At 65.0% G+C, this 26,426-nt stretch overlaps 7 protein-coding genes across 7 annotated transcripts; 3 read left to right on the top strand and 4 right to left on the bottom strand.

Moving 5' to 3' along the window:
- Positions 1-277: 277 nt before the first annotated feature.
- EMIHUDRAFT_370846 (hypothetical protein) lies at positions 278-1,917 on the top strand. The gene is made up of 3 exons (XM_005767427.1): positions 278-866; positions 1,002-1,127; positions 1,623-1,917. Exons 1-3 carry the CDS (start codon positions 384-386, stop codon positions 1,893-1,895), a joined length of 882 nt encoding a protein of 293 aa, XP_005767484.1. The 5' UTR covers positions 278-383; the 3' UTR covers positions 1,896-1,917.
- A 123-nt stretch (positions 1,918-2,040) lies between these two features.
- On the bottom strand, positions 2,041-4,198 carry EMIHUDRAFT_119528 (hypothetical protein; the record flags this gene model as incomplete). The annotated part of the gene is made up of 4 exons (XM_005767426.1): positions 2,041-2,205; positions 2,319-2,665; positions 2,906-3,116; positions 3,569-4,198. 4 exons carry the CDS (start codon positions 4,196-4,198, stop codon positions 2,041-2,043), a joined length of 1,353 nt encoding a protein of 450 aa, XP_005767483.1.
- Positions 4,199-4,931: 733 nt separating this feature from the next.
- EMIHUDRAFT_459404 (hypothetical protein) lies at positions 4,932-6,219 on the bottom strand (the record flags this gene model as incomplete). Its single annotated transcript, XM_005767425.1, has 4 exons — positions 4,932-5,085; positions 5,307-5,405; positions 5,479-5,660; positions 5,749-6,219. 4 exons carry the CDS (start codon positions 6,217-6,219, stop codon positions 4,932-4,934), a joined length of 906 nt encoding a protein of 301 aa, XP_005767482.1.
- A 9,645-nt stretch (positions 6,220-15,864) lies between these two features.
- On the top strand, positions 15,865-16,457 carry EMIHUDRAFT_246183 (hypothetical protein; the record flags this gene model as incomplete). Its single annotated transcript, XM_005767424.1, has 2 exons — positions 15,865-16,023; positions 16,251-16,457. The coding sequence occupies 2 exons, from the start codon at positions 15,865-15,867 to the stop codon at positions 16,455-16,457; spliced, it is 366 nt and encodes a 121-aa protein (XP_005767481.1).
- A 3,677-nt stretch (positions 16,458-20,134) lies between these two features.
- EMIHUDRAFT_246180 (hypothetical protein) lies at positions 20,135-22,426 on the top strand (the record flags this gene model as incomplete). Its single annotated transcript, XM_005767423.1, has 2 exons — positions 20,135-21,846; positions 22,360-22,426. 2 exons carry the CDS (start codon positions 20,135-20,137, stop codon positions 22,424-22,426), a joined length of 1,779 nt encoding a protein of 592 aa, XP_005767480.1.
- Positions 22,427-22,858: 432 nt separating this feature from the next.
- Positions 22,859-23,290, bottom strand: EMIHUDRAFT_246179 (hypothetical protein; the record flags this gene model as incomplete). The annotated part of the gene is made up of 1 exon (XM_005767422.1): positions 22,859-23,290. One exon carries the CDS (start codon positions 23,288-23,290, stop codon positions 22,859-22,861), a length of 432 nt encoding a protein of 143 aa, XP_005767479.1.
- A 1,947-nt stretch (positions 23,291-25,237) lies between these two features.
- On the bottom strand, positions 25,238-26,085 carry EMIHUDRAFT_445690 (hypothetical protein). The gene is made up of 2 exons (XM_005767421.1): positions 25,393-26,085; positions 25,238-25,306 (listed from the first exon to the last, which is right to left on the bottom strand). The coding sequence occupies exons 1-2, from the start codon at positions 26,078-26,080 to the stop codon at positions 25,242-25,244; spliced, it is 753 nt and encodes a 250-aa protein (XP_005767478.1). The 5' UTR covers positions 26,081-26,085; the 3' UTR covers positions 25,238-25,241.
- Positions 26,086-26,426: the final 341 nt, after the last annotated feature.

Genomic DNA, 26,426 nt, shown 5'->3' with positions numbered 1-26,426 from the left:
GGGAGGAACGGGGCGAGCCCCCTCCAACCCACCCGCGCTAGGTCTCGGGTTTGACGCAGGGGTCACTCCCGGTTGTTTGTTTTTGCACTCCCGCGAAACTCGTGAACTAGCCGGGGCAGTCGGAGAAGGGGCAACTCCGTGCACTGACGGTCGGCCGCCAGAAAACACGCCTGCGTGGATCGCGTCACACCAATCCTCGCTACCCAACGCGGCCAAAGGATATCCACCTCGAGAAGTTCGAGAAACCTTACCCCGCAAATTGTCCGAACCCTGCGTGCTGGTCCCGCGCGCGCTGGGTGTTAGAGCTCTTGTCCGGCTCTTGTCGCAGGCCGCGGCGGTGCTGAGTGACCTCGCTGACAACGCCGACAACCAGGTGGCGATCGATGCTGCGCATCGCTCTCGCCCTAGCGGCCCTGCCTCACGCCTCCGCCTTTGCGCTCCCGGCTCACACGCACTCGAGCAGCCCGGTCGTGTTGGCGCCGGCGGCTCGTTCTTGTGTCGTCCGCGTCGGCCGTGCCCTCATGGGGCGCGCCGAGAAGCGGATGGCCAAGAAGCGTTCGCGGAAGGGCCCGCAATACCAGGGCGGGCGGCCGCTGCGCGCGCCGAGCGGAGCGAAAAGCAACGACGTGGTGCCGCGCAGCGTGGTGCTCGGGCGGCTGAAGGAGGTGCCTGTCTTTGGGCTGATGAGCGCCGCGGGAGGACTCGTGCAGCAGGACGGCGAGGTGACGTACTACCTCTCGCCGCGCGAGGCGGAGAAAGCGCGCGCAGCCGTGGCGGGCGGCGCGAGGCTCGTCGCAAAGACGCTCGACGAGGTCTACTTCGACCAGACCGCTCGTCTGAAGCCCGCCGACTCTGCTCTGCGCGAGGCGAGCGAAACCTCTCTGCGCCAAACCTCTCAGCGCGTCACTCTGCCCGCCCCGTCTCACGGTCGTCTGGCGCACGCAGCAGGCAAAGACGATCTCCCCACATCTCCCCATATCTCCCCATATCTCCCGCTGCAGGCAAAGACCATCCCGCAGGAGCGCGCCCTCGTGCAGCGCTGCAGCACGCCTCTCTTTTGCATCGACGGGATGCAGACCACCGCCACCGAGTCGGGGGCCACGTCGCTGCCCATCTTTTTCTCAAAGGCTCGCTCGCCCAGCCCTCAGCTCCGCCCTAGCACGCAGGGCCGTCGGCGGGGGCCGGGGGACTGCAGTACGCAGGGACCGCAGCCCCCCGCGGCAAGGCGGCAGCTCCAGTCCCCGCGGGGTCTGACGCCGCTGTCCCACACCGATCCTCCAGTCCCCACACCCCAGATCCTCCAGTCCCCACACCCCAGATCCTCCAGTCCCCACACCCCAGATCCTCCAGTCCCCACACCCCAGATCCTCCAGTCCCCACACCCCAGATCCTCCAGTCCCCACACCCCAGATCCTCCAGTCCCCACACCCCAGATCCTCCAGTCCCCACACCCCAGATCCTCCAGTCCCCACACCCCAGATCCTCCAGTCCCCACACCCCAGATCCTCCAGTCCCCACACCCCAGATCCTCCAGTCCCCACACCCCAGATCCTCCAGTCCCCACTGGATCCTACGGCCCTCTGGATCTGACGCCGCTATCCACGGCCCGCCCCTCACCGCAGGCGGAGCTGCTCGACTTTGCGACGCCCGTGTACGGCGCCAGGGCCGAGGACCAGGTCCTGCTGACCGACCTGCCTGTGGTCGTGTCCAACATGGTCCAGGGGCCGGCGGGGCTGCTGCGCGACGCGAGGTTCTTCCCCGAGGCGAAGGCGGTGGAGGAGGCGGCGAGGCAGGGAGCGAGCGAGCGGCAGGACCTGTTTGGGACGGCGGGGACGCTGGAGGCGGAGAGGGAAAGGGAGGGCCGGTTCGGCGGCATGAAGCTGCCATGGATGTAATGACCTAAAACATTTAATGCTCAACCTCAAGGACACGGCCGCCGTGCGATCACAGGCGGGAGCATCGCCATATCGGCGGATCGGGCTGCTCTTTTGTACACACGTTGACTTTGATCGATAACGTATCTCTTTCTGCTCACACACCTCACAGCCCCCGGCGGCGCAGCATCTTCGCCGAGCGAAACACCTCCACCTCTCGCAGCCTCCTGCTCGGCCGCAGCGCGCGCATCGCGCGTCGGCGCGCGCCCTCGGTCGCCCACCCGCCGCAGAACCAGACGGCGTGGAAGGGGCTCGCGCTGTTCCCAGTCGCCTATGACATGCGGTCGTGCATAACGCCACGGGACATCAACATCATGCCCGCAGTCGCGTGGACAGGGGCTCACGCCGCTCGCTCGCCTGCGGGTGCTTGAACTGGTACCGCACCGAGGGGCGGACGTAGAAGACGCCCGCAGCCCTCTCCAGCCCGCCCTCCCCCACCCTCCGCCTGCGCCGCCGCTTGCAGCACTCGCCGGAGGAATGCGCGGCGCTGCTGTCGCCCGCACCGCCGCCACCGCCACCACCGTCGCCACCGCCACCACCGCCGCCACCACCGTCGCCGCCGCCGCCGCCGCCTCCTGCAGCGCGGTGTGTCGCGAGCCGCTCGAGGAACGCGTTCCAGTAGTCCTTCTCGCACACCCAGGCGGGCAGCAGAAGCAGGAAGGGCGCGCCGCGCATGTCTCCGTCGCTGGCCAGGAAGCGGAGCAGCCTGGCGGGGAAGGGGGCGTTGCAGTCTGGCGGGGAAGTGGGCGGGGAAGTTGCAGTCTAGAAGGGGGGGGAGGGGGCGTTGCAGCCTGGCGGGGAAGTGGGGGTAGGTCTGCTACACGTATACTCGCTCTGGGGTGAGGGCGTGTTCGGCTGCCAAGCCGGGGGGGGGGGGGGGGGATCCCGGCCCGGATGGCAGGGAAGGCGGCCAGGGCTCGGGCAGACGAGGCACGCTGCGGCGGGCAAGGAGCAACCCAGGCTGTGGACACCCCTCGCCTCTGGCTCGGGACTCGGGAGAAGAAGGGGCACGCTGCGGCGGGGCAGGGAGCAAGGCAGGGCCACGCCGCGCCTCTGCTTGTGGTCGCCAGAGTAGGGCGGGTTGGTGAGGAGGACGTCGTACTGCGGCAGCTGGCCCGTCGCGATGTCCGCGTAAAAGTCGCGGTTCCGGTTGAGAACCCTCTCGCGGCGCACGCCCAGCGCCTAGAAACTTCCTAGAAGGTTCCTAGAAGGTTCCGGTGTAGAAGCTTCTCGCGGCGCACGCCCAGCGCCTCGAGCTCTGCGACGGCGCCTGCAGACAACCAATCGCACGAGGGGCTGGTGCGGTAGCGGCGGCGTGGGTGGCCGCGGCGGTGGCAAGGACAGTGGCAAGGGAGGTGACCGTGTGATGCTACAGAGGAGCGCAGTGTGTGCTTCGGAGCGCAAAGAAGAGCACGAAAGGCGTGCGTCGCTGCGATTGGTGAGAGGGGGGCCGCCGCGAGTGGTTGGCGAGAGGCGTTAGAAGGCCGCGGCGGGCTCCCGCAGGGGGGGGGAGGTGTCGTGAGGCCACTACGGCAGCCGCGCGCCTCCTAGAAGGTTCCTAGAAGGTTCCTAGAAGGTTCCCACTACGGCAGCCGCGCGCCTCCCTCGCAAAAGTACGGGTCAAAGACCGTCACCGCCGCCAGCGCCTCCGCCTCTGGGGCGCTGCCCCCGTCCCGCTTTGGAGGGAGCGGCGAAGCGGCGGCGAGGAGAGGGAGGATGTCCGCGTACGCGCGCCGCGGCGTCTCAAAGTGGTCATTGTACTCGGTCACAAACGACCAGCGCGAGAGGAAGCTGCCCAGCCGCTGGCCATGCCTGGAGAGGATCGCCTCGACCAGCAGCGCCGCGGCAGCAGAGAGGGACGGCGCGTCGCCACAGAGCGTCAGCTCGCGAGCAGCAGGGCCCTCGCCCGCGGCGCGCGGCGAGAGCTCCGTCGCCACGCCGGCGCCTCGCAGCCTCGCCAGCGCCGCCTCGCCGAGCAGCGACGTTGCCTCAGGCACGACAAAGCGGACGCGCCGGGTCGCGTCGCTGCGGCCGATTCGCGCGCACTCGGCGCGGAGTAGGGCGGCGCAGCCGTCAAAGGCGTGGCACATGGCGGCCACCGACTCGCCGCGGATGCTGCACCGCCGGTCGGGCGAGGCAGCGTCCTGGTTGCTCAGGTGGATGCTGGTGGCGCCCGACTCTTGGACGAGGCGGCGGACGGCGCTGCCGCGCGGGCCGATGATGGGAGGCGCGAGCGAGTTGGGGACCTGGAAGACGAGGGCCATTTCCGCCAGAGGATCGCCCGCGCCGCCTTCACAGCCTTGTAGAGAAGAATTTTACAACCAAGCTCCCTCGCACAACACTGATCGTCCTTCCAAAATCCTGCTCGTGCAGGTGGGGACCCTGTCCTCCTCCCCCATCCCTCGTTTGGCTTGTCTGTTTTCTTTCTTTCTTTTTCACTGGGCACGGGACTGGCGCGCACTGGCACTAACACAGGTACACCACTGGAGCCGCCTAAGCGACTCCCGCGAGGACGGCGAGGCACTTAGCTCCGTGCACTCGACCGCCCTCGCCGCTGGCAAGCTCATTCACAATCTGCTCTGCGATTGAGAAGAATTTAAACACCGCGCACCCCCGGGGCTAGGGCTCTCTAGCCCGTAACCCGATGATCATCCGGCCCGCTGGGTGCGCTCCTCAGCTCCCCGGCCCTGGATGTGAGGTCACCGACTGCACTCCAAGTGCTCCAACTCGTTGAGAAGAATTCTTAAAATACAAGCATATCTCACAACATGCACCCTCCCTTGGGTTGTCTGTTTTCTTTCTTTCTTTCTTTAGCACACTGGCACGACAAGGGCGCGGACTGGCGCGGACTGGCACACACACCGGCTCACCACCGGAGCCGCCTAAGCGACTCCGTTAAGAAATACGTTCTCTCGAGGTGGATATCCTTTGGCCGCGTTGGGTAGCGAGGATTGGTGTGACGCGATCCACGCAGGCGTGGTTTCTGACGGCCGACCGTCAGTCGAAGGCCGTATCGAGCCCTCTGCCGCCAAGCGCGAGGAAGAGGGAGTGCTGCATCGTGATGCCGAAGCTGAGCATGGGCATGAGGACGGACGGCGCGATCTCGACAGAGGGCACTGGCTTTGCCCGGGCGAGCATGGCGTTGTCGCGCCTGGGAGGGGACAAAGAGAGCAGCGGTTTTTCTTTCTTTCCTAAAAAAGGCCACCCATACCGCGAATCCCAGTCGTTGGTCGGACTGTGTTTCGCCTTCCTAGATCTATATCTATCGATCGCTTTCAATAGAGACGAAAAATATCTACTGCCCCAAAAAGATCCACGCTGCATGCGGCTCTTGGGTCCTCCGTCCTCTCTTCGCGAGCAAAGACCGAGCACCGACGCGCCAGAGCGCGGGGAGCCTCAGCCTGAGTTCGAATCACGAATGGTCTAATGTGCCAGCACAGCCTCAACTCCACTTTAGCACGCGCTGGCCGCCTTCAGCATAAACTCGAACTCGGGGTCTTGGATGGGCGCCGCCTGACTCGTCGGAGTGGGGTACAGCCCGTACCCGCCGACCGCGATGAATTGGGCGTTGTACTTGAAGCTGTTATCGGTGTGCATCACCTGCGCACTGGGTACCCCCAGCATCCTGGCAACTCGCATGCCCGGGTTCGCCTTGTCGGCTGCGATGCCGGGCCCGGGATCGTCCGTTCCGACGATTCGATCCGGCGGAAACGGGATGCCGACATCCTTGAGCACCTGTCGGGGTGGGTGGGTGGGTGGGGGGGGGGGTCCCGCGAGCGGCGCGGCTTGCGGGCGAGCACGTGGCGGCGCGCACGTGGTACAAGTACGCCTCCCAGACTGTCCCCGGCGTCGGATCCCACGACGCGGAGAGAATGAAAACATGACTCTCCTGGCCGATGAGCTCATCGACGTATTTTCTGAAGTACTCAATCCGCCCGGGACCGTCAAAATACGCCATGATGATTGCCGCCGTGCCGCCCAACTCTGCCTTGAGCCTTTCATAAGCGGGAACCAGGTCAGTCAACTTCTCCTCTTCGGTCGCGTGGTCAAACACGGCGTGCGCCAAGTTGTCGGTGAACTCAGTTGTGCCGTCAAAGTCGAAAGTGAAGAGCTTGATGCAGGGGATGTCGGCCGGCGGCCCTGTCGGCCACGTCTCAGGCCCGGCCTCGTTCACCTCCTCCCATGACGCCCAGCCCCTTGCCACGTAGCCCTCGGGGGTAAGGAGGGTGTAACCTTCGCGGGTGGGCGCAAAGCCCATCGCCGCGTGAAGCACAGCGAGAGCCATTGTCGATTGGCTTGGTGAGAGCGCCGCGGACTGCTTCCGTACCCCTCTTCAGTCGACTTCAGCGCCGAATTTACCTGGAAGTTTATTTTTTATTATTTATTTTTTCTATAGGTAGGCCGGCCCGCCGCCAATCTCCTTCCACGCGCCGAGCGTCCACAGCAGGATCACCCCACACCAGCTCAAAGCAGTTGTAGATAGAGGTGTGAGTCGAGTCAAAGTAGTATTTGTCACCATTCTCCGCAACGTCCTCAGCCCCGCAGAGTGCGAGCGCTACATTGCCGCCGCAACAGAGATAGGCATGACCTCGGTGCAGGCGGACGGCTACGAGCGGCGAGTGCGCGTGTGCAGCCGTGTCGCGGCCTCCTCCGAGCCTCTCGTTGCCCTCCTCTTCGCTCGGATCGCGCCCTTTCTCGCGCGCGACGTCGACCTCTTGTCGGCCGACCGCAGCACGCGCCCCAAAGGTATCCCGGCGGACAGGACACGCGCCGTGTGGAGGCCATACGGCCTGAACGAGAACTGGTTGGGTAGTAGTCTAAGTTCTGAGCCTCGCGGCTTAACGGGTCTAAGTGTGGCTAGCCACGCTGGAGTGCTTACGCGGTCTAAGATCAGCGGGAGCCTCTTACACCGGCTAAGTCGGCCATGGCACGCGATATACGGCGCTCGCGCCCAAATTTTCTTCGCCTGCGCGGGGGCGATCGATCCTCCTCATGCTCAGCAATCGCCGCCTCAGCATCCTCCTCTTCCGATTCTCGTTGCTGCTTCTTGAGCGCACTTCGGCGACATCTAGCCAAATAGTTCTCACAAATAGCCTCAAGCTCAAACAAACGCATGTCAGAGAAGCCTGTGTATGCTGGTCCTCTTTGAACGATCCGCGCGTGAGGTAGCATAGGGCCTTGTTGGCAGCAGCCAGCTTGTTGCGCTGCTTCGTTGCGATGAGCTGATTGGGATCGCAGAAGTGCATGCCAAGCACCGCCACGATCTTGAAGCAGAACACATCGCAACCGCATCGTCCGCACTGCCATCGGCATGCCGCGCCCGCCGCTTCGCCGCAGCCGCCTTAAGGCACGCATAGCGGCAGCACATGGTACGGTGCGCGTACTTGAGCAGGCGTTGCGCGCCGCAAGTAGCGCACTGGCCCTGGGAGACGGCGATATGGCGTCGTGCGCGGCATACGCTAGTCGGGACCGCGTCCAGGTATTTTTCGGGTAAACCTGGACTTTTGCAGGTATACCCGGGTTTTACCCGGAGTTGGCCTCGTGTCGTCTAAGTTCATGGCCCCCGGCCTTCCAGCGTCTAAGTCTGAGCCCGGCTCCGTGCGGGGGCTAAGTTGAGCGCTCGCTCGCTGCAGAGGCTAAGTGTAGAGCGACCCTCTAGCCCTACTACCCAACCATTGAACGAGATGTTCCGCATCTGCAGCTACAGCCCCGGGAGCCATTTCGCTCCACACCTCGACGGCGGCCATGTCCGCTCGCCCTCGGACGCGTCGCTGCAGACGTTCATGACACAGGTAATCGTGTCTAGTTACGCTTCACCCACAGAGGACAGAGGCACACGTACAGTACCCGGGTACATGACCTCTGAATGTACTCAAACCCGTGTGAGTCTCAGTGCGGCCCCATCACACCATCCCACTCGAGCCAATCGCCCCACTGCCGACTGAACCAGCCACAGCTCCTGCAACGGTTTAGCCCACCCCCATCCTCGTTGTTGTGGTGCGCCAAATCGTTGCAGGCCCGATTCTCCACAGGCCCTGCACGGCACCTGCGGCACATGCGCAACTCAGTGTTGCCGTAAGTGTTGCCCTGCCCTCCGTTTTGGCGCAAGAATTCTGCTGTTGATGCTTCCGCCTGCGCCTCCGCCCGCTGTCGCGCAGCCACCCGCTCAGCTTCGAGCCTCTCTGCCTCGCGCCGCAATCGCTCCTGCTCGCGCTGCCGCGCCTCCGCCTCCTCGCGCGCGATCCGCTCCCGCTCCTGCCGCCGCGCCTCTGCTCTGCGCGCGGCTTCTTCTGCCTGGCCCTCAGCTTGTGCGGCCTCCGCGCGCCTCGCTTGGGCGCGCTGCTCGCGCTCGTTGTCTGCAGCCAAGCTCCGAGCCTCGAGCCGTGACCGCACCTCCGCCCTATAGAGCTCCGCACGGTTGCGCACCCTTGCCTCTCTCCCAAGGCCACGCTCCGTGGGGAATTCAATCCCCAAAGGCAGCTCGCCACGCCCCGAGGCCTCCGGACGCGGATTCGGCTGCTCGCCACGCAAGAACCAACGGGCAAACACGGCGGGAAACCACGATGTTCTTGCTGCTGCCTCTACCGGCGGGAAGACAGGCTGATGCTGCTGCTCCTCAGCCTCCTCCATGTTCGCCTCCGAGGTTGCAAGGGCTAGCTGCACCTGGGCCTCCTCGAGTTCAGCTAACACCGCGGTTAGCTCGAGCACGCGTCGCTCTTGCTGCTCGTCGTCCTCGTCACCATCCGCGTTCTGCAATGCATCTGGCGAGGAAGCTATCACCAACGCCGAAACGCGCATCTGCAGCGAGCTCACTTGCGCCTGTAATGCATCTGGCGAAGAAGCTGTCAGCCGCGCGGCGATGGTGTCGCGTTGGATGCCGCCGCGCAGCGCCACCGTGTAGCTCGGCTCCGGGTCGTCCACGCTGCCGGGCATCACGGCGCGAACGGTGGCGAGGCAACGCGTGCCATCCCGCTGCGCGTACAACACGCTCTGTCCCGTCGTAAAGGACGCGTACAACTGCGGCTGCGGCTGCGGCGGCTGTGGCAACTGCTGCGGCGGCTGTGGCAACTGCTGCGGCGGCTGTGGCAACTGCTGCGGCTGTCGTTGCGATACCGCAACGGCCAGCCTGACCTGGGCGTCCTCGAGCTGCGCCTCGACCTCGGACAGCTCGAGCACGCGTCGCTCCTGCTGCTGTTCGTCCTCATCGTCACCCGAGAGCAAGGTTAACCGGCGCTCCTGCAGCTCAGTCACCCGCTGCTGCAATGGATCTAGATCGGAGGCCGGCGTGGGGGGGGCGCCTGCGGCAGCAACATCGGCCGCGGCAGCCCCAGCGCGATCGCGGACAATGCTCGAGAAGAACGAAGCGACGCTCCCGAAGAGCCTCGAGCTACCTGGCTGAGACCCTCCCGATGCTGGCTGCTGTGGCTGCGGCTCAGGCCCGCGCGAGGCTGCAAGGGCCAGCTGATACTGGGCGTCTTCGAGCTCAGCCCACACCGCTGTCAGCTCCTGCACGCGTCGCTCATCGTCCTCATAACAGCATCCTTCATAACAGCATCCTCGCAACGCCGTTAGTCGCATCTGCAGCGCAGTCACCCGTTGCTGCCATGCGTCTGGACTAGAGGCCTCGCTGGATCCCACACTTGAGATCCCGCCTGCAGCGGAGGGCCTGCCTGCGGCAGCCTCGGCCGCGGCAGCCCCGGCGCGCCGGATGCGCTCGTTGAGCGCCTCCATCTCGCGCGCATGCGCCTGTACGGCGGCGCGCTCTTGCTGCTCAAAGCGCGCTTCCTCCTCGGCTTCCACCTCGCCGCGCCGCTCTCGCAGCTCCGCGTCCTCATACGCGTCGAGCTTGTCAGCGAGCGCAGACCGCAACGGTCCATCCCCCTCGGCCGGCGGCGTGGCCTCGATGCGACCAACGGCGTCCTCAAAGCACTCCACACAGAAGCGATGGGACTCGGGCGGCGTGCACTCGACCCGCCAGACCTCGTCGATACAAACCGCCTCGAATGAGAGAGCCTCGTACGCGCCACAATGCAGGCAGACGACACGGCCACAGCGACGGCACTGGTGAGACGCCTGGTGGCGCGCCTGCCCCTCCAGGGGCACAAGCTCGCGCAAGCAGCTTCGCACCATGCATCGGGTTGTCGACAGCTTTGGTACGAGCGCCTCCTCATCGCAGATGGCAACGGCGAGGCCAGTCACGGGCGAAGGGTGCGGCTCCGATGGTGAGAAGATCCGCACGTCGTCCGCCCTCGGCACATAGGCTGGCAAACTCGATCGCTCAGCAATAACGTCGCGGATTGCTTCGCACCACTCCGCTAGGTATGAGAGCGGCGGTTCGCCAGCAGGCGTGCCCAACGCCAGCTCCTTGTCCCGCTCCGTGTCGGGGGTGCGCAGCAACAACTGCGAGTGCTCAATGCGGGCCGTGCTGTAGCCTGAGAGAGGGAACAGCGCGATTATCTCGGTGGCACGCTCGTCTTCGTAGATCACGAGCTTGTCGGTGCTCAACACAAAATAGCGCCGCACACCCCGCTCGCCAACCACTCGTCTCGGCACCTGGCGCATCAGCCAGCCCTGCTTGATGCCTTGCGGCCCTCGAGGCTCCTCCGCTGCTGCAACTGCCGGCCCCTCCCTCGCCTCGCGCTGCCGCGTCGCGGCGATTGCCGCCTCGCGCCGCTCGCGCCAGTCGCGCGCCTCAGCGGCATCGACTCGCTGCAGATCAATAGCACCCTCGATCAATGAGACGATTGCATGGACTGGCAAAAGCTGCGTGTGGTGCAGCGGGCCACCCATCGGTGAGTTGTAGTACTGACGGCGCTCGCGCGGCGCTCCACAGCATGCGTCGTCGCGCGCAGCCTCGCACTCAGTGGTCTGCGGCTCTGCCAACCGTTCGCGCTCTGCCTCAAAGTGGCGCTCGATGTTTTCGCGCTCGTAGACGTGCCCGTCGGCCGCGGCGACAGGGTCGGCCATGAGCTCGCCTAGCTGCATGATTGGGCACGAGAGCGTCCTTCGCTCTGTCTCCGTCAGGGGCATCCGTGAGGAAGCCTGTCGCGACGGCATTAGCGGCTGCGGCGTCGGCTGCGGTGCCGCCTGTGGCGTCTCCACAATTCCGCCGGCGATGGCGCCAAAAGCAGTGAGCACCTCTCCGGTATGGGGTAGGTCGCATGACGGTGCCGGTGCGTGCCGGAGGCGCTCGGCGGTGAGCGGCTGTGGCGAATCGGCGGGGAGCAGCGACTCGGGTCCGAGCTCGGCGGCGACACGAGCCCGAGTGGCGTCGGTGATGGGGCGCCCGAGCTCGGCGGTGACCTCGGCGGCGGCGATCTCATGGCGCCCGACGAAGCCTTGAGGCGTCGGCTGCGCCGCTGCCTGTAGCTGCTGCGGCATTGACTGCGGCATCGGCTGCGGCATCGGCTGCGGCATCGGCTGCGGCGTTATCTGCGACGACGACGGCTGCGGCGTCGGCTGCGGCGTGGCACCTGACGACTGAGGTAATGAGGATGGTGCAGTAGACGTAGACGGCACCTCGGGTGAAGGAACGAGGTCGAAGGAGCAGGACTGCCACATGTTGAGCATGCTCTCCTGAACGCTCTGTGCGTCAGGGTCAGCATCGAGAAGAAGCGGTGGGAACCGCATTGCAAGTTCCCAACAGAGCGCCTCCAAGTTGTCGAAGCGAAGGAGGTGCGCCTCAGTGTAGAGCGGTGGGCGCGGATGCGAATCCAGCAAGAAACAGAGCGCGTCCGATGACTCTCCTGTCAGGACGAGAATGGTCTCGGGCGCCTTGGTGATGACAAAAGCCGCGCCCGGCGCATCGGAAAAGGCGGTCAAGAAGTCGTTGGCAGTGTCTGCGCGGAGAGGCTTTATCAACCCGAAACCGAACGTGCGCTGCCCGAGGCCGGTGAGCAGCTTGTGCTGAGGCGGCAGAGACTGCAGCAGCTCCTCAACGGCGCACTGCTCGGCTGGGGCGCCGGTCTTCATTCGCTCCATCGCGAGCTCCACGCCTTCGCGCACCAACCTGTCAATAAGGTCACGATTGGCTGATGCGTACGGCTTGTCGGCCGCCAGTCCCATGCACAGGTTCGCCGAGCTACCATACCAGTATTGGCGCTGGAGCAGACCGAAAGCAGCGGCGAGAGCTATGCAAGTGCACGCACTCCGCCCCGCCTCTCCCCACGTGTACTGTGACACGGTACCGCACGCAATCAGCACGCCCTCGCGCATGAACTTCGTCACAAGCGTGTCCAGGGAGCCGAGGCGCTCGGCGGTGAGCGGCTGCGGCGAGTCGGCGACGACGGAGGCATCGATCGTGGCGGCACCGATCACGCCGCCGCCATCGACGCCATCACTGTCGACAGATGTAGAGCCAGCTCCCGCCAACTGAAACAAGCAATCGCGGCTGCAGTCAGCGTGAAGAAAGAGGAAGGCCCCAAGCCCATCACCGTGGACTTCATCAGGCGTCAGCCAGCAGACGTCGGCTCGGAACACCTCCTCGGCGAGGCCAAAGTGCTCTCTGAGCGTGTGGTTGATCCCGAGAGACGCCAGTGAAGCAAAGGTCATTCGCTCGATGCGATTTGAGCCCAGCAGATGCGTCCTGAAGGTGTGATAGTCGCCGAAGGCACTGCTTGCCAAGATCGGACCTCGCAGAATCATGCCCTCGCCCGGACCGAGCGCCGCTACCGCCACAACTTCGCCTTCCTCATCGCAGAAGGCAAAACCGCCGTTTTCAAGGAGCCGACGTGCCGGAGGGCAGTCCTGCCTGGCTTGGCCCGACTGCCCCGCCAGAAGGAGAGGATAGAGGAACGAAAACGAGTGCGCGCATGCTGGGACGACCGGGAAATGGGCCCACTGCCAAGCGCTCAGGTTGGCACAGGGCGAGAGTGGACCAAGCGCGGGCCCTTCCTCCCCAGGCGGCTTGAGAATGGCTGAAGACATGTGAACGCCGAAGACGCCATGCGCTCCACTGCCAGGCGCACGTCCCGTCGACCAGATCGAGTCGTGGAGTGAGGTCGGCTCCATGATTGTGAACTTGACCTCTGTTGTGTTGACTTGCGCGAGGCCGAGCGAGATGGTGTGGAGTGCTGGCTGAAGCGCTGTCACTGTCAAAGCCTCGCTAAGCTCCGCGTCGTCTGCACTGCGTGCGGAGGCAGAGGAGTCCGAGGAAGAACTTGAGCTCTCGTCTGAATCAGAGAGCGCTTGGTCTACCGATGCGAGTGGGCCGAAGCGAGCCGAGATGGTGTGGAGTGCTGGCTGAAGCGCTGTCACTGTCAAAGCCTCGCTGAGCTCCGCAACGCCTGCACTGCATGCGGAGGCAAAGGAGTCCGAGGAAGAACTCGGGCTCTCGTCTGAATCAGAGAGCGCTTGGTCTACCGATGCGAGTGGGCCGAAGCGAGCCTCCATGACCGAAAAGAGCCACCACGCCTTCAACCTTGAAACGCACCTTCGGACCAATCGCGCAAAGATCACATGGCGAAGCTGATGGCGAAGAGAACGGTGGCGCCGATGGGTTATATTTGTAGGGATGGCCAATATGATGACAACCGTGAGCCCAAGGCACCACAGCAGAGTCGCAAGTGGCCTGGCGTTTAGCTCTTGCGGCACAGCCTGCGGCGAGGAGGATGGCGGTGGCGGTTTACGCGGAGGCTGCGGCTGCGGCTGCGGCTGAGGCTGCGGCGGCGGCGGAGGAGGAGGAGGCGGCTGCGGCTGGTAGCCAGGCTCAAAACTGTCCCATAGCCAAGGCGGAGCGGATGGACCTCGAGTGGGCACCGAGGATGGCGGTGGTGGCTGTGAGGGCGGCGTAGAAGGCGGCGGCGGTTTACGTGGAGGCTGCGGCTGTGGGTGCGGCTGCGGCGGCGGCGGCGGCGGAGGCGGCTGCGGCTGGTAGCCAGGCTCAAAACTGTCCCATAGCCAAGGCGGAGCGGATGGACCTGGAGTGGGCACCGAGGATGAACTCGGAGAGCGCGGCGCTGGACCTGGAGAGGGGACCATGGGCAGTCCCGGTGGCTTTGCAGTGAACACATCGCAAACCCAAGGGGAGAGTGCGGTCAGGGACAAAGGAATATCGCGAAACATGCCCAGAACAACATCGAGAGGGAGGTAGTTGCTGGTGCCGACGGCACGGGACGAACAGAATACAGCGCTGAGTCCAACGACTATGACAGGCAGGAGAAAGGTCGAGAATGCGTCGAGGCGCCAGGTGCCTCCAAACATTAGCGTGCGAGCACCCGACGCCGAGGCTCTAGGATGCGCAAACGCGACTCAACCCAAAAGCGGACGCGACCAAACCAGGTCGCGACGCCGGCGCACTACTCGCTTAGTGTGGGTAAACCATAAAAGTAGGTTTGAATTCGTCCACGTAAGGCTTGGTGAGTGGTTGGGGTGGCCTCAGGCATCCCCAAGGGAGCCTCTGCGGTGCCACATAAGCAGCTTAGTGATTGTTGAGACTTTAAAGTGTATTCGTTTGAAGAAACGCAAACAGGACAGACGCTACTATGGTCACCAGTAAACCATAATTCGACTTTGAGGGATCATATCTCAAAAGGCTGGGTGAGAGCATAGCATTATTGTTGTATATTAGGCCGCATAAGGTCAAACTCGACCCCACAAGCATCAAGAACCCGATGCTCCCGCTCGACTGTGCCGGCACACTGCCTCCTCGCGCACGCTGCTAGCAGGCCGTTGCGGCCCGTGGTGCACCAGAGAGAGAGGTCGACACGTTGCCCCCGCCGGCGAGTCCGCGCGGCTCAGGCCGGCCAGAAGGTGTGTGGTGGCGGCACCGTGGCAGGATTGCGGAGAAGAGCTCGCCGAACGCGAGCAGCAGATGGCCAAAGTGTGCCAGCGCGAGAGCCTCGCGTGAGTGCAAGTGCGAGTGCGGGGGCGGGGGTGGGGGGGCGGGGGGGCGGGGGCGGGGGGGGGGGGGGGAGTGGAGCAGTAATGTGGGAAGGCTGCCGGCCTCCGCCAGATGCTTTGCTTGCGCCTCTTGCACCTCACGGGGTGTAGCCTCTCGCCGCATATACACAACTGTACAGCGCGAGCAGCCGTTTCGCGCGTTATCGGCCGGGGAGCGACCACGAAATATTTTTTTGTGGTCTTCGGTAAGTAAGTAAGGGTGCGGGGGTGGGCGTCAAGGCCCTCCCCCCTTCGCCCACCTCGACTCCTTCGAATAAGGGCAGATATGCCCGTAAACACACCCCGCACACCGCACACCCCACAACACACAACACACAGCAAGCTCGTCTTTTCTTTTGGCTTTTTCTTTTTCAGTAAGATTCTTTTTCAGTGGGTGTACCTGTGTGTGTTAGTGCCAGTGCGCGCCAGTCCCGTGCCCAGTGTTGTGCGAGGGAGTTTCTTAAAAGTGAGCCGGTGTGTGTGCCAGTCCGCGCCAGTCCGCGCCCTTGTCGTGCCAGTGTGCTCTGAGAGAGGCTCCTCCGTAGAGGTCTTTTCTCGCAGCTGCGAGACATGCTTTCTCGGAGCGGGGCATCCAAAACAACAGGGCGGAAGGGAGGGGTGACCATACGCGCAGCGCAGGAGGGGTGCCCCTAAGGGGGCACAAAGGTAGCTCAAAGGGGAGTGAACAAGACGCCGCACAGGCGACGTGCACGCTCGCCGCCTGCGCTCGCCGCGTCGCTCTCTCCCTCCCCTTCTTTGCTTGAACTAGGGAATAAAGAGAGCTTCTGCGAGCCGCGCTCGGCCCCTGTCGGGCGCGATGGCCGCGGCAGTACCGCCGATTGATCTGCACTGCGTTCACGCGGGGCCCGACGCCCCCGTCCAGGGCCCCGCTGCCCACCCGCTGGTGGTGGCTACTGCCGTCCTCCGCTGGGGGCCGGTTGCGGCTGCGCCGAGCGGAGCAGCGCGCGTGCAGCTTGCGCACCACGCGATGCTGCGCGTCTTTGGCCGGCGGCTGCGCCTCGCGGCGCCCCCCGCCGGTACTCCCGCCCCGATGGTCTGCCCGCTGGACCTCGCTCTCACCGGAACCGCGTGGGTTCGCTTCCTGAACGAGCTGCTCACGTGCAGGCTCCTCGACGCGGCCCCCTTCTCCTCTTCGGCTGCACTACAGCTGGCGATCGACCGCCTCGATGTGTCGCCAGCGGCGCTGGAGGTGAAAGAGCCCGATCTCCTCCCGGTGGGGGGCCTCGCCGCCGCGGCCGCGCTGGCGGGGGATGCTGCTCATGCGCAGCGCGGGGCGCCTCGCCGAGCCAGCGCCGCGGCGTCTGCGGCGAGGCCGGCGGCGGCTGCGCGCGCGGCCCTACCTTCTCGCCAGCGGCTGTCTCCGCGTACGGCCTCCCCCCGAGTGCTAACCCGCAACTACTGGCGAGCTATTTTAAGGACTACGTGCTCGCGCTGGAGGGCGCGCTGCCCCCTTCGCTCTGCGCCCCCAACGTTGCGGGGCCGCAGTGGCTGGAGGAGGCGCGCGATGCGGCGACCTACTTGCGCGGCGACGCTGGCCGCCGCAGCGTCGAGGATAAGCGCCTCTACCTGCTCGCCCCCGGCGCCCCGCTACTGTTCTCAGTCCCCGCCTGGGTGAGGCGTTAAATCATCCGTCCCGCCGCGCCATGCACGACACGCCGTTCGAGCTTCCCGCGGCGTGCTCGGCGGCGGCGTGGCGGCTCTCGTTGCGCTCCGCCGCCGTGGCGGCGGTACGCCCCGTTACTGTCCTAAGGCCTGATAGTTCCTCCCGCCGTCGGTGGGGCGCACTCGCCTTCTCCCCTCGGCGACGCGCGCTGCCGGCCGAGCCGCGGCGCGGCTCGCCGCCGCGGCGTGCTCAGCGGCGGCGTGGCAGCTCTGCGTTGCGCCCTGCCACCGTGGCGGCGGTGCGCCCCGTCGCTGTCCTGGCGCACATATCTGCTGGGCCCGGCAGCGCCTCTCGCCGCCGGTGAAGCGCGCTCGCCTCTTCCTTTGGCGACACGCGCGCCGGCCGAGCCGCGGCGCCTGTGGCTGCCACGACGCGATCAGCAGCGGCGTGGCGGCTCGCGTTGTGCTCCGCCGCCGTTGCGGCGGTGCGCCCTGTCGCTGTCCCAGCGCCTGTTTTGGTGGGCCCGACAGCGCCACTCACCGTCGGTGGGGCGCGCTCGCCTCTCCCCTTCGGCGACGCGCGCTGCCGGCTGGGCCGCGGCGCGATCTTGTGCCAGTGCGCGTTCGACGGCGGCGGCGTGGCGGCTTGCGTTGCGCTCCGCCGCCGTGGCGGCGGTACGCCCCGTTGCTGTCTTGGCGCCCACCTGTTGGGCCTGACAGTCCTCCCTCCCGCAGCCGGTGGGGCGCGCCCGCCTCCACCCCTCGGCGGCGCGCGCTGCCGGCCGAGCCGCGGCGCGGCTCGCCGCCGCGACGTGCTCGGCGGCGGCGTGGCAGCTCCGTGTTGCGCCCTGCCGCCGTGGCGGCGGTGCGCCCCGTCGCTGTCCTGGCGCACATATTTGCTGGGCCCGGCAGCGCCTCTCGCCGCCGGTGAAGCGCGCTCGCCTCTTCCTTTGCGTCGCCAGCCGAGCCGCGGCGCCTTCGGCTGCCACGACGCGCTCAGCGGCGGTGTGGTCGCACGCTGCTGATGATCGCCTTCATCGCGGGGCTTGGGTCGGTGCTGCCTGACTCCGCGGAGGCGGCGGTCTTTAGCGAGGACTTCCTCCGCACGCTGCTGATGATCGCCTTCATCGCGGGGCTTGGGTCGGTGCTGCCTGACTCCGCGGAGGCGGCGGTCTTTAGCGAGGACTTCCTCCGCACGCTGCTGATGATCGCCTTCATCGCGGGGCTTGGGTCGGTGCTGCCTGACTCCGCGGAGGCGGGGGTCTTTAGCGAGGACTTCCTCCGCACGCTGCTGATGATCGCCTTCATCGCGGGGCTTGGGTCGGTGCTGCCTGACTCCGCGGAGGCGGCGGTCTTTAGCGAGGACGGCTCGCGTTGCGCTCCGCCGCCGTGCGGCGGTGCGCCCTGTCGCTGTCCCGGCGCCTGTTCTGGTGGGCCCGACAGCGCCTCTCGCTGCGGTGGGGCGCGCTCGCCTCTTGCCCTCTGCGACGCGCGCTGCCAGCCGAGCCACGACGCGCTCGGCAGCGGCGTGGCGGTTTGCGTTGCGCCCCTCCGCCGTGGCGGCAGTGCACCCCGTCGCCGCCCCGGCGACTGGCACCCGCCTGGTGGACTTCTCACCGTCGGCGGGGCTCAGACTGTGGCGCCTAAAGCCTAATGCTGTGGCGCCCAGAGGCTGGGCGCGGTCCGCTGCTGCGGCATGCTCGGCGGCGGCGTGGCGATTTTGCGCCTGATAGCGACAAGGCATCTCGGCGGGTCGTGGCGGCAGTGCACCCCGTCGCCGCCCCGGCAACTGGCACCCGTCTGGCGGACCCCTCACCGTCGGCGGGGCCCAGACTGGGCGCCTAAAGCCCAATGCTGTGGCGCCCAGAGGCTGGGCGCGGTCCGCTGCTGCGGCATGCTCGGCGGCGGCGTGGCGGTTTTGCGCTGCGCCCCGCCGCCCTGGCGGCGGTGCCCCCCGTCGCCACCCCGGCAGCTGGTACCCGTCTGGTGGACCCTCACCGCCGGCGGGGCTCAGGCTGTGGCGCCTAAAGCCTAATGCTGTGGCGCCTAGAAGCCGAGCCGGCTCAGCCACCCACCCGCCGTCTCCCTGGAGGCTCTTGGCGGGTCGCCAGGAATGCGGCGCAAAGCATCCAAACCCGTCTGCTCGGAAGCTTGCACAGTCAGGCTGTGGCGCCTAAAGCCCAATGCTGTGGCGCCTAGAAGCCGGGCCTGCAAGGTACCACTTTGGGACGCTCGCGGCACCGGCCAGCCGGACGCGCGAGGAACCTGCGGACGCTCACTGGCACCGGCGCCGAACGCGACGGACGCAGAGAGGCACCGCCTTGGGCAGACGGTTACCTTCCGGAGCTGGCCCACGGAGCTGGCCCACGGAGCTGGCCCACGGAGGCTGGCCCACGGAGCTGGCCCACGGAGCTGGCCCACATGGAAGGTCGCCGGGAATGCGGCGTAAAGCATCCTGCGCCTGGGTGACGGCGATAAACTACCTTCCATCGGACTGGGTGACTGTCCTTAAAATACCTTCCATCGGAGCTCCTACCTGGGTGACGACTCCGGCTCCCAAATACCGGACCAGCCCAAGGTGATGGCTCTAAAATTCCAGCCAGCCTCGGTGATGGCTCTGTAATATACACCTATAGGTGAGCCGTCGGCAACCATGGCACGCTGGCTTCGCTTCGCTAACACGCTGGGGGCGCTCGAGCTCCTCGCCGCCGACGTCTGCGCCGCGGCGGCAGCGCGCCCGCATTGCCTGGCGCCCGACGATCTGGCCCGCCAGTTCATCCTGCTGTCGCAAGCGCTTCACCTCTTCGTCGACCGCGCTCGCTCGCCGGCCAGTCTCTGGCGCGGTCCGCTACCGCCGACGGCGGCTCGGCGAGCGGCGCTGGCGCGCGCCTCGCTCGGGCTCGTTCGCGCCGCGGCGGCAGCGCGCCCGCATTTTGCCTGGCGCCCGACGATTTGTCCTGACAGTGGCCCGTCGCTCCCGCTTCGAAACGCTGCCGCCGTCAGCACAAACCGCCGCCACTGCCGTCGCGCCCTGCGCCAGTGCGGCAGGGCGCCTAGCGCCCAGCTGGGCCTTGACACGGCATCCTACCGTCCTCGGGGCAACTCAGCTCAACGATTGGGTGAATTCCGGATGACTGCGCATAATGGGGTTGACCCGCCGCGCAGCAAGCCGGTGTTCACGCCAATTCGAGCTACTACATCGCTTCACGTTCCGAGCCATACGCACCTTACAACAATGGGGCAGGAGTTAAATCGGCTCGCGCCGAGCTCCTGCTGTCGTCATCGTCGTCCTATGGGCGTGCGGGGGCGGCGGGCACCGACGGCTCAGCCGAGTCGGGTCGGTAAAGCCCTCCCACTGTTCTTCGGTGGCTCTGTCGCGAGACGGTTGGCCGATCGGAATCCATTAACTACTACGTGGAGTTCATCCCCTGATGAACGACTCATGGTCAGATTGCCCATCTCGACTTGCCCGTTGTCAACATCACTAGGGAGATTTGATTGGCGCTGGCGCCTGCTGTTGACAAGTGGGATCATCTGGCTTCCGGAATACTTCCGCGAAGCTGCCCCCAGCAGGCGTTTGACCAAAATCCAAATTTCCCTACTCCAGTTGAGGCGGCCCTCGCGCCCCAGAAATTCTTTTTCAGCTGCACCCCCATCGATTGCGAGTCGTAGAGCTGGCGCTGCCTAAAGCTCGGCGCATGGCACCGAGCAAGGCCGTGCCGCATCCTTCTCAGCATGACCTCCTTCGAGCTTACGCGCGGCTGTGGGCGGTCACTGAGTTTGTCATCATCTACGGCGACATGTTCCTCGTGCCGGGCTGCGAAAGCTTCTTCCCTTCTGAGTGCGTCGAAACGCCCGTCTGGTTCTGGGCGCAGTGCGCTCTCTGGCTCGCCATCCTGGCAGTGCCGTCTCGGCTCCTCGTCAGCCTCTCCATGCTTGTGCGCGTGTCCATGTTCGTGGTCCAGTCGCCCATGATCTGGGAGAGTTGCCACTGGGCGAACGCACTCGAGCTCGCATGCGTGGTCACGCTGCTGCTGTGTCCCGCCACCGCCGTCGTTGACCAGACGAAGGACCTCATGCGCACCATGATCAGCCTCTTCTACATCGGAGCCGGCTTCTGGAAGATGAACACCAGCTTCCTCGACCCGACCGTCTCGTGCGGCACCATTTACGTCGCGTCGCTACTGGCCACTTTCGCGCCGGAGGGCCTACTCCCGCCGTGGCTGGTGACCGCAGCTCTCGGGAGTGCTCCGTGGATGACGATCATCGGAGAGATGAGCATCGGCGTCCTCCTCCTCCTGCCCAGCCGGCCCATGCGCCGCGCCGGCTTCGTGCTATCCAACATGCTCCACTACGCGATCTGCATCACTCCGCACCCGAACGCGGTGCCGCTCTTCGGTGTGTTTTGCTACACCCGTCTCTTCTTTGTCATGCCCGAGGCGTGGACGGTGGCCCTGGCCGAGGCCGTGAGCGCGCCGAGGACCTCGAGCGGCCTCGCGTTCCGGGTCGCCTCCGTCGCCCTCGCGGCCTGGTCCGCCTCGCTCACCTCCGACCCGGGCCTCGTGATCAACTGGGGCATCCCCGCCCAGACCATCCTCTGCCTCATCGGCGCGAGAGTCGTGCTGCTCGACATGCGGCACGCGGCCGCGTGGGCGGAGGCGGGGCCCATCGGCCTGGGCGCCGTCGGCGGGCTCGCCAGCAGCATCCTACGCGCGAACGGCGCATTTTGGGTGCTGGCGGTCCTCTTCTACGTGTTTGGCGCGCAGACGCTCGGACTTATGGACATCTCTGCGACGAGCCCCTTCTCGCACATCCGCGAGCACGGCGGCTCTAACCACCTTCTCATGCCAACCTCGCTGCTGCAGCAGTGGGAGTGGAGCCGCGGCACGGACGGGTTTGGCGGCGGCGTCGTCCGCGTCACGAGCTGCTCGAGCGACTACCTCAACGCGATCTACCCGTGCAACGTGACGGACGAGCTGCGGCCCGGCATCCGGGACATGCTCCACTCGTTTGGGCACATCGGCCACGAGTACCACCCGACCGTGATGCGCATGTTTGGCTCGCACAGGATCCGGAGGCACGTGCCGCACTGGACGGCGGCCGCAGGGTTGCCCTTCCCGGTGTACACCGTCCCCGGCCTCGAGCTGCGGCGCATGCTCGCAGAGGCGCGCGCCGCCAACGAGTCCTTCGTCCTCGAGTACGACACGCTGCCCGGCGTCGTCGGCGACGAGAAGTGGAGGCACACCGCCGTGCAGTCCAAGGTGCGCCTCGAGGAGGACGGCGCGGGCGGGATCAACTGCCGCGTCCTCCGCCGCCCGCTCGACGAGGCCGAAGAGTGGGCGCCGTGCGGCGAAGACGAGCTCCCACTGCAGCCCGCCCCCACGGGCCTCCTGATGAAGTTCTTGGTCTGGTTCCCCTACCCCGTGGTCGAAGGGGTGTACGAGATTCCCTGCATTGACTAGGCGGTGGCATGCTGTATGTCAGATGACAGTTCCCTCTGTCGAGTGTACCCTTTTTCGTGGCCTTGTTCGTATGTAGAGATCTCTCCTAGGACGGCACGCCGCCACCACACAGGGATTTTAAGGAGAGGGGTGTGGTGCGCTAGCCGTCGCCCACCCTTGGGCGTCCGCCTCTTCCTATCTCTCTTCGCAGTCTCTCGCCGATTCTCGCTGCAACCTCGCTGGGAGAATTCTTTTTGTGTGCCGACTCCCGAGGTGCCGCAGGGCGGTCGGGCCGACACCGTATGCTAGTCGGAGTGGATTGTCTAGGGGTGTAAAGGTCGGTAGAGTGTCCGTTTGTGGCCTCCGGACGGGCTCTGGTCGGGAGCCCGCCGGGCCGGCTGAGGCTGTGTGTCCGTCCACTGTGGACCCAGTGATGGCCTAGGAGCCTTGCACGGACGGTGTTTATGCTATATAACACCTAGGGACCGCGTGGGGTGGGCGGCGAGCCGCGCATCGGCCGACAATGTGCCGGTGTACGCGTTTCGGTGACACTCAGGGCCCGTTTTGCATGACCTGCAAGGGGGAGCGGGGATAGAGAGACCACTCGTGTACGACCACCTTTTGCACTTAAGCTCACACCAAGTGACCGCGATGCGCACACGCTTGTGCACATCACAAACGCACAACAACGCACAACCACAAGCAAAGGAACCACTACCACACCACCACATGCTCTCCGCTGCAGCGAGACCCACCGCAGAGGAACCATCCGGCACTCCACTACTACGGCATGCACGCCGCACTCTCCCCCATATCGTCACACACAAAAGATAAGGGGTAGCACAGCACAGAGAATGCTCAAGTATACAGGCACTAAGCGTCGTCATTGCCACCCAGAGAGGCACGAGCCACCCCAACGGACATCGGGCACGCGTCCGTGCATATTAGTGTGTTGGGAAGGCCGTGCGTCTGCGAGCCTGCTCACGTCATCATCTCGGGCAGGAGCCGCTGGACGTGTGACGGGAGGAGCGGCTTTGGAACGAGTAGCACATCGTCGAAGCCAGCCTCGAGGCACGTCTCGCGTAGGTTCGGGATTCGCGCGTTGGCCGAGACGGCAAGAACGCGAGCACGGGAGCCCCCCTGATGGGCTTCGTAGTCGCGAAGGTGGCGTACCGCCGGCAGTCCATCAATCGTGTTTAGGTCAACGACCACGAGGCTGAATCGGTCATGTGAAGGCGAGGTCAAGAAGCGGAGGCCCTCTGATCCGTCGCTGGCGACGACGAGGCTGCCGCGCCCGACGCCGAAAACGTGGACGAGCTTGCGAGCGAGGTCGTCGTCGCCCACCACAAGCACCGAGTAGCCCCTCGTATTTGAGAAAGACTCCAGCTCCTCGTCGGAGAGGAACACCGCCATCGTGCGATTGCTCAAAGCACACACCAGCTTCGTCAGCTTCCTCCGTGAGATCGGAAGTTTCCACGAATTTCTTCATTAGGCAATCAAGCCGCACTTTGTTTTCTCTCTTTGTTTTCTTTCTTTCTTCGCAAAGGAGGCCCCGTGCCTGCGCCCGTGCAACTTTGTCCTATACGAGAGGGGAATCCTGGGGACCGTCGTGTGGGTGAACCCTTGGCCTTTCCGAGGGTTTCCTCTCGCACCCTACCTGGTTTCCTTTCCGTGTTTCCTGCTCGTTTCCCTACAACACCCTCTAGTTTCCTCGGGAAACCCCGGGGAAACTCCGTGGAATTCGTCATTTTGGGGGGGGCTCTGAGCCGTGTCTGAGGCTGTTTTGGGGCCAAAATCGGCAAAATACCGGGTATTTTGCGGGTATACCTGGAAAACCCCGGTAAACCTGGAAAATACCTGGGTATCGTGCCGATTTCCTCAATTTTGCCTCAGATTTTGCCCCAGACCAGCTCTCAGACTCAGGGAAACTCGCGAGTTTCCCGAGGGAAACTCGAGAGAAACAGAATGGAGCACCAAACACCCTCTGGTTTCCCTGGAAACTTCCGGAAACGCAAAGTGCTGGGGACCCTCTGGTTTCCCTCTGGGTTGCCGGAAACCCTCGGAAAGGCCAAGTGAACCCGGGCTCAACCAGGTTTGCCTCTCGCACCCCGTCTGTTTTCCTTTCCTTTTTTCTCTACAGCACCCTCTCTTTTCCTCTCTATTTTCCCGGGAAAACTGCGTGGAAATCGTCAAAGTTTTGGCTCTGAGCCGAGTCTGAGGCTAGAGTTTCGGCCCAAAATCAGCCAAATTTTAGGCCAAATCGGCAAAATGCCGGGAATTTCGCGGAGAACCCCGTGTATACCTGGAAATTACCCTGCGACCGCCTGGGTATTTTGTCGATTTCCTCAATTTTGCCTCAGATTTTGCCCCAGACCAGCTCTCAGACTCAGAGAGTGAGTGAGTGAGTGTCGTGATTTCTTGTTGGTTAATAAAAATCTCTCTCTCTCAGACTCAGGGAAACTCGCGAGTTTCCAGAATGGAGCACCAAACACCCTCTGTTTTCCCTGGAAATTTCCGGAAACGCAAAGTGCTGGGGACGCACTCTTTTCCTTTTTGTTTGCCGGAAAACCTGGTTGAGCCCAAAACCCGGCCCAGCCCCCCTCCGTGTCGCGATGCGCACATGCGCTCCCCACTCCCGTTCCCCTGTGTCCCTGATGCTCGTGCAGGTGCCCTGTTGTCCTCTACGCGCGAAAAATTCTTTCTTTCCTGTAGTCCGCGCCAGTCCGCGCCCTTGTCGTGCTAGTGTGCTGCCGAATAAGAATTCTTTCCTGCGTGCCGACTGGTGGATGGGTGTGGTGGGGGACTCCTGGTGGCTTTTCGTTACAAATTTACGGAATTACGGATTTACGGATCGACCCCCCTCCCTCCCCGTCCCGCGGCCCGGCCGTGAGACGCCGATCTACGAATCAAGTTGGTGCCGGATCGTCGAACAACAAGATTGGCGAGCCAACGCAGCCGAGAGATAAAATCTCCGCAAGAGGAGAGCCTAGAGTCTCTTGCTAGAGCGGTGCAGGCCGCACAGCGCGAACTCGCCGTACTGAGCCTAGCGCAGCGCGAACTCGCCGTCTGAGCCAGCGCAGCGCGAACTCGCTCCTGTCGCTGCGCAACCCTAGCCGAGCTCCATTTTCTTTCTTTCTTCGCAAAGGAGGCCCCGTGCCCGCGCCCGTGCCGCCGGGTGCAACTTTGTCCTATACGAGAGGGGAATCCCTGGGGACCCTGGCGTGCTCGTGCAGGTGCCCTGTTGTCCTCTACCGCGAAAAATTCTTTCTTTCCTGTAGTCCGCGCCAGTCCGCCGCGCCCTTGTCGTGCCAGTGTGCTGGCCAATAAGAGGGCTCCCGCGGCGATCAACACCGCAACTCCTTTTCTAAATTTCACCACTCTTCTTACGCGCGACGACGCTACAGCCTACCAAACCTCCACACACTTCTACTCACCCTCGGACATGCTTGCACCGTCGTCCTGCGCGCCTGATGCGTCGCGCATCTGCTCGTCACCCTCTCCGTGCCGCGTCTCGTCTTCGCCGCCGGCTACGCGCACAGACACAGTACGCGGCAGCGCCGACACGTCAACCCGCGTGTACGTCAGCGACGGGTCGCGCACGCCGCACGAGGCGCATGCGTGCAGCGGCAGCGCGTGCGCCATGCGCTCGTCGCTCCACTCGCCCAGCAGCCGCCGCTTCGTCTCGTCGGAGACGTGCACGCAGCGCTGCAGCAGCGCCGCCGTCTCGTCCTCGGGCCGCTCCAGGTCCATGACGACGTTCGTCGAGGCGTGGAAGCGCGTCTCCAGGTCGATGGCCGCCTGCTCGGCCGCGGCGAGCTTGCCCTGGTCGACGCACATGCCGCACACCGCGTGCGCCGGGCAGCCGCACTGGCCGCGTTGTGGGCGCACGGTCTTGGCGACCGCCGGCGCTGCGCGCCGGTCGTGCTGCTCACGCTGCCGGCGGCGCTGGTCGCGCGCCTGCCGATCGCGCGTGTTCGCGGCGGCTGCATCTCCTGCTCGTTTCGCTCGCACCCGAGCGGCGGTCGCCAGGCGCTTCAGGTCGGCGGTGCTGCGCGCGCGGCCGTCGGCTCTGCACAGCCACATGTCCTCCTCCTCGGCAGGCTCGCACGGCTTGCCGTCGAACTGCGGCGGGAACCCGCGACGACGCTTCGCCCAGGCCGGGCACGATGGTGCCGCGACGAGCGGCGTCGAGGCGACGGCCATCGATGGGTCCAGAAGACTTGGAGACACTTCTAAACCAAAAGCGAGCACAAGTGCGTTACATGGGCATGGCCGGCGTTTCTGCACCGAACGATCTTACTTTCGGTCTATCGAAAGTGTTGATCGATAAGAATTCTTCTGTGCCACTCCGCTCCGAGGTGCCGCCGGTGAGCATCCCCGTGCTCCAAGCTCAGCTCGGAGCGCCACCGCTCCTTGCTCGGGCCGCCACCCTTGCCGCGCGCGCACACACAGCCTCGGTCGCAGCGCGCCCGTGAACGCATGCCGGCTGGGCCGACGAGAGAGGCGCCTCGCGGCCTCTCCTCCTGCTCTGCTCACCCGCCACACGATG

This window comes from Emiliania huxleyi, assembly GCF_000372725.1.
Source record: "Emiliania huxleyi CCMP1516 unplaced genomic scaffold EMIHUscaffold_494, whole genome shotgun sequence".
NCBI classification, from domain to species: Eukaryota; Haptophyta; order Isochrysidales; family Noelaerhabdaceae; genus Emiliania; species Emiliania huxleyi.
The sequence above is the reverse complement of the archived record's forward strand: the minus strand, read 5'-3'. Positions and strand labels throughout refer to the sequence as shown.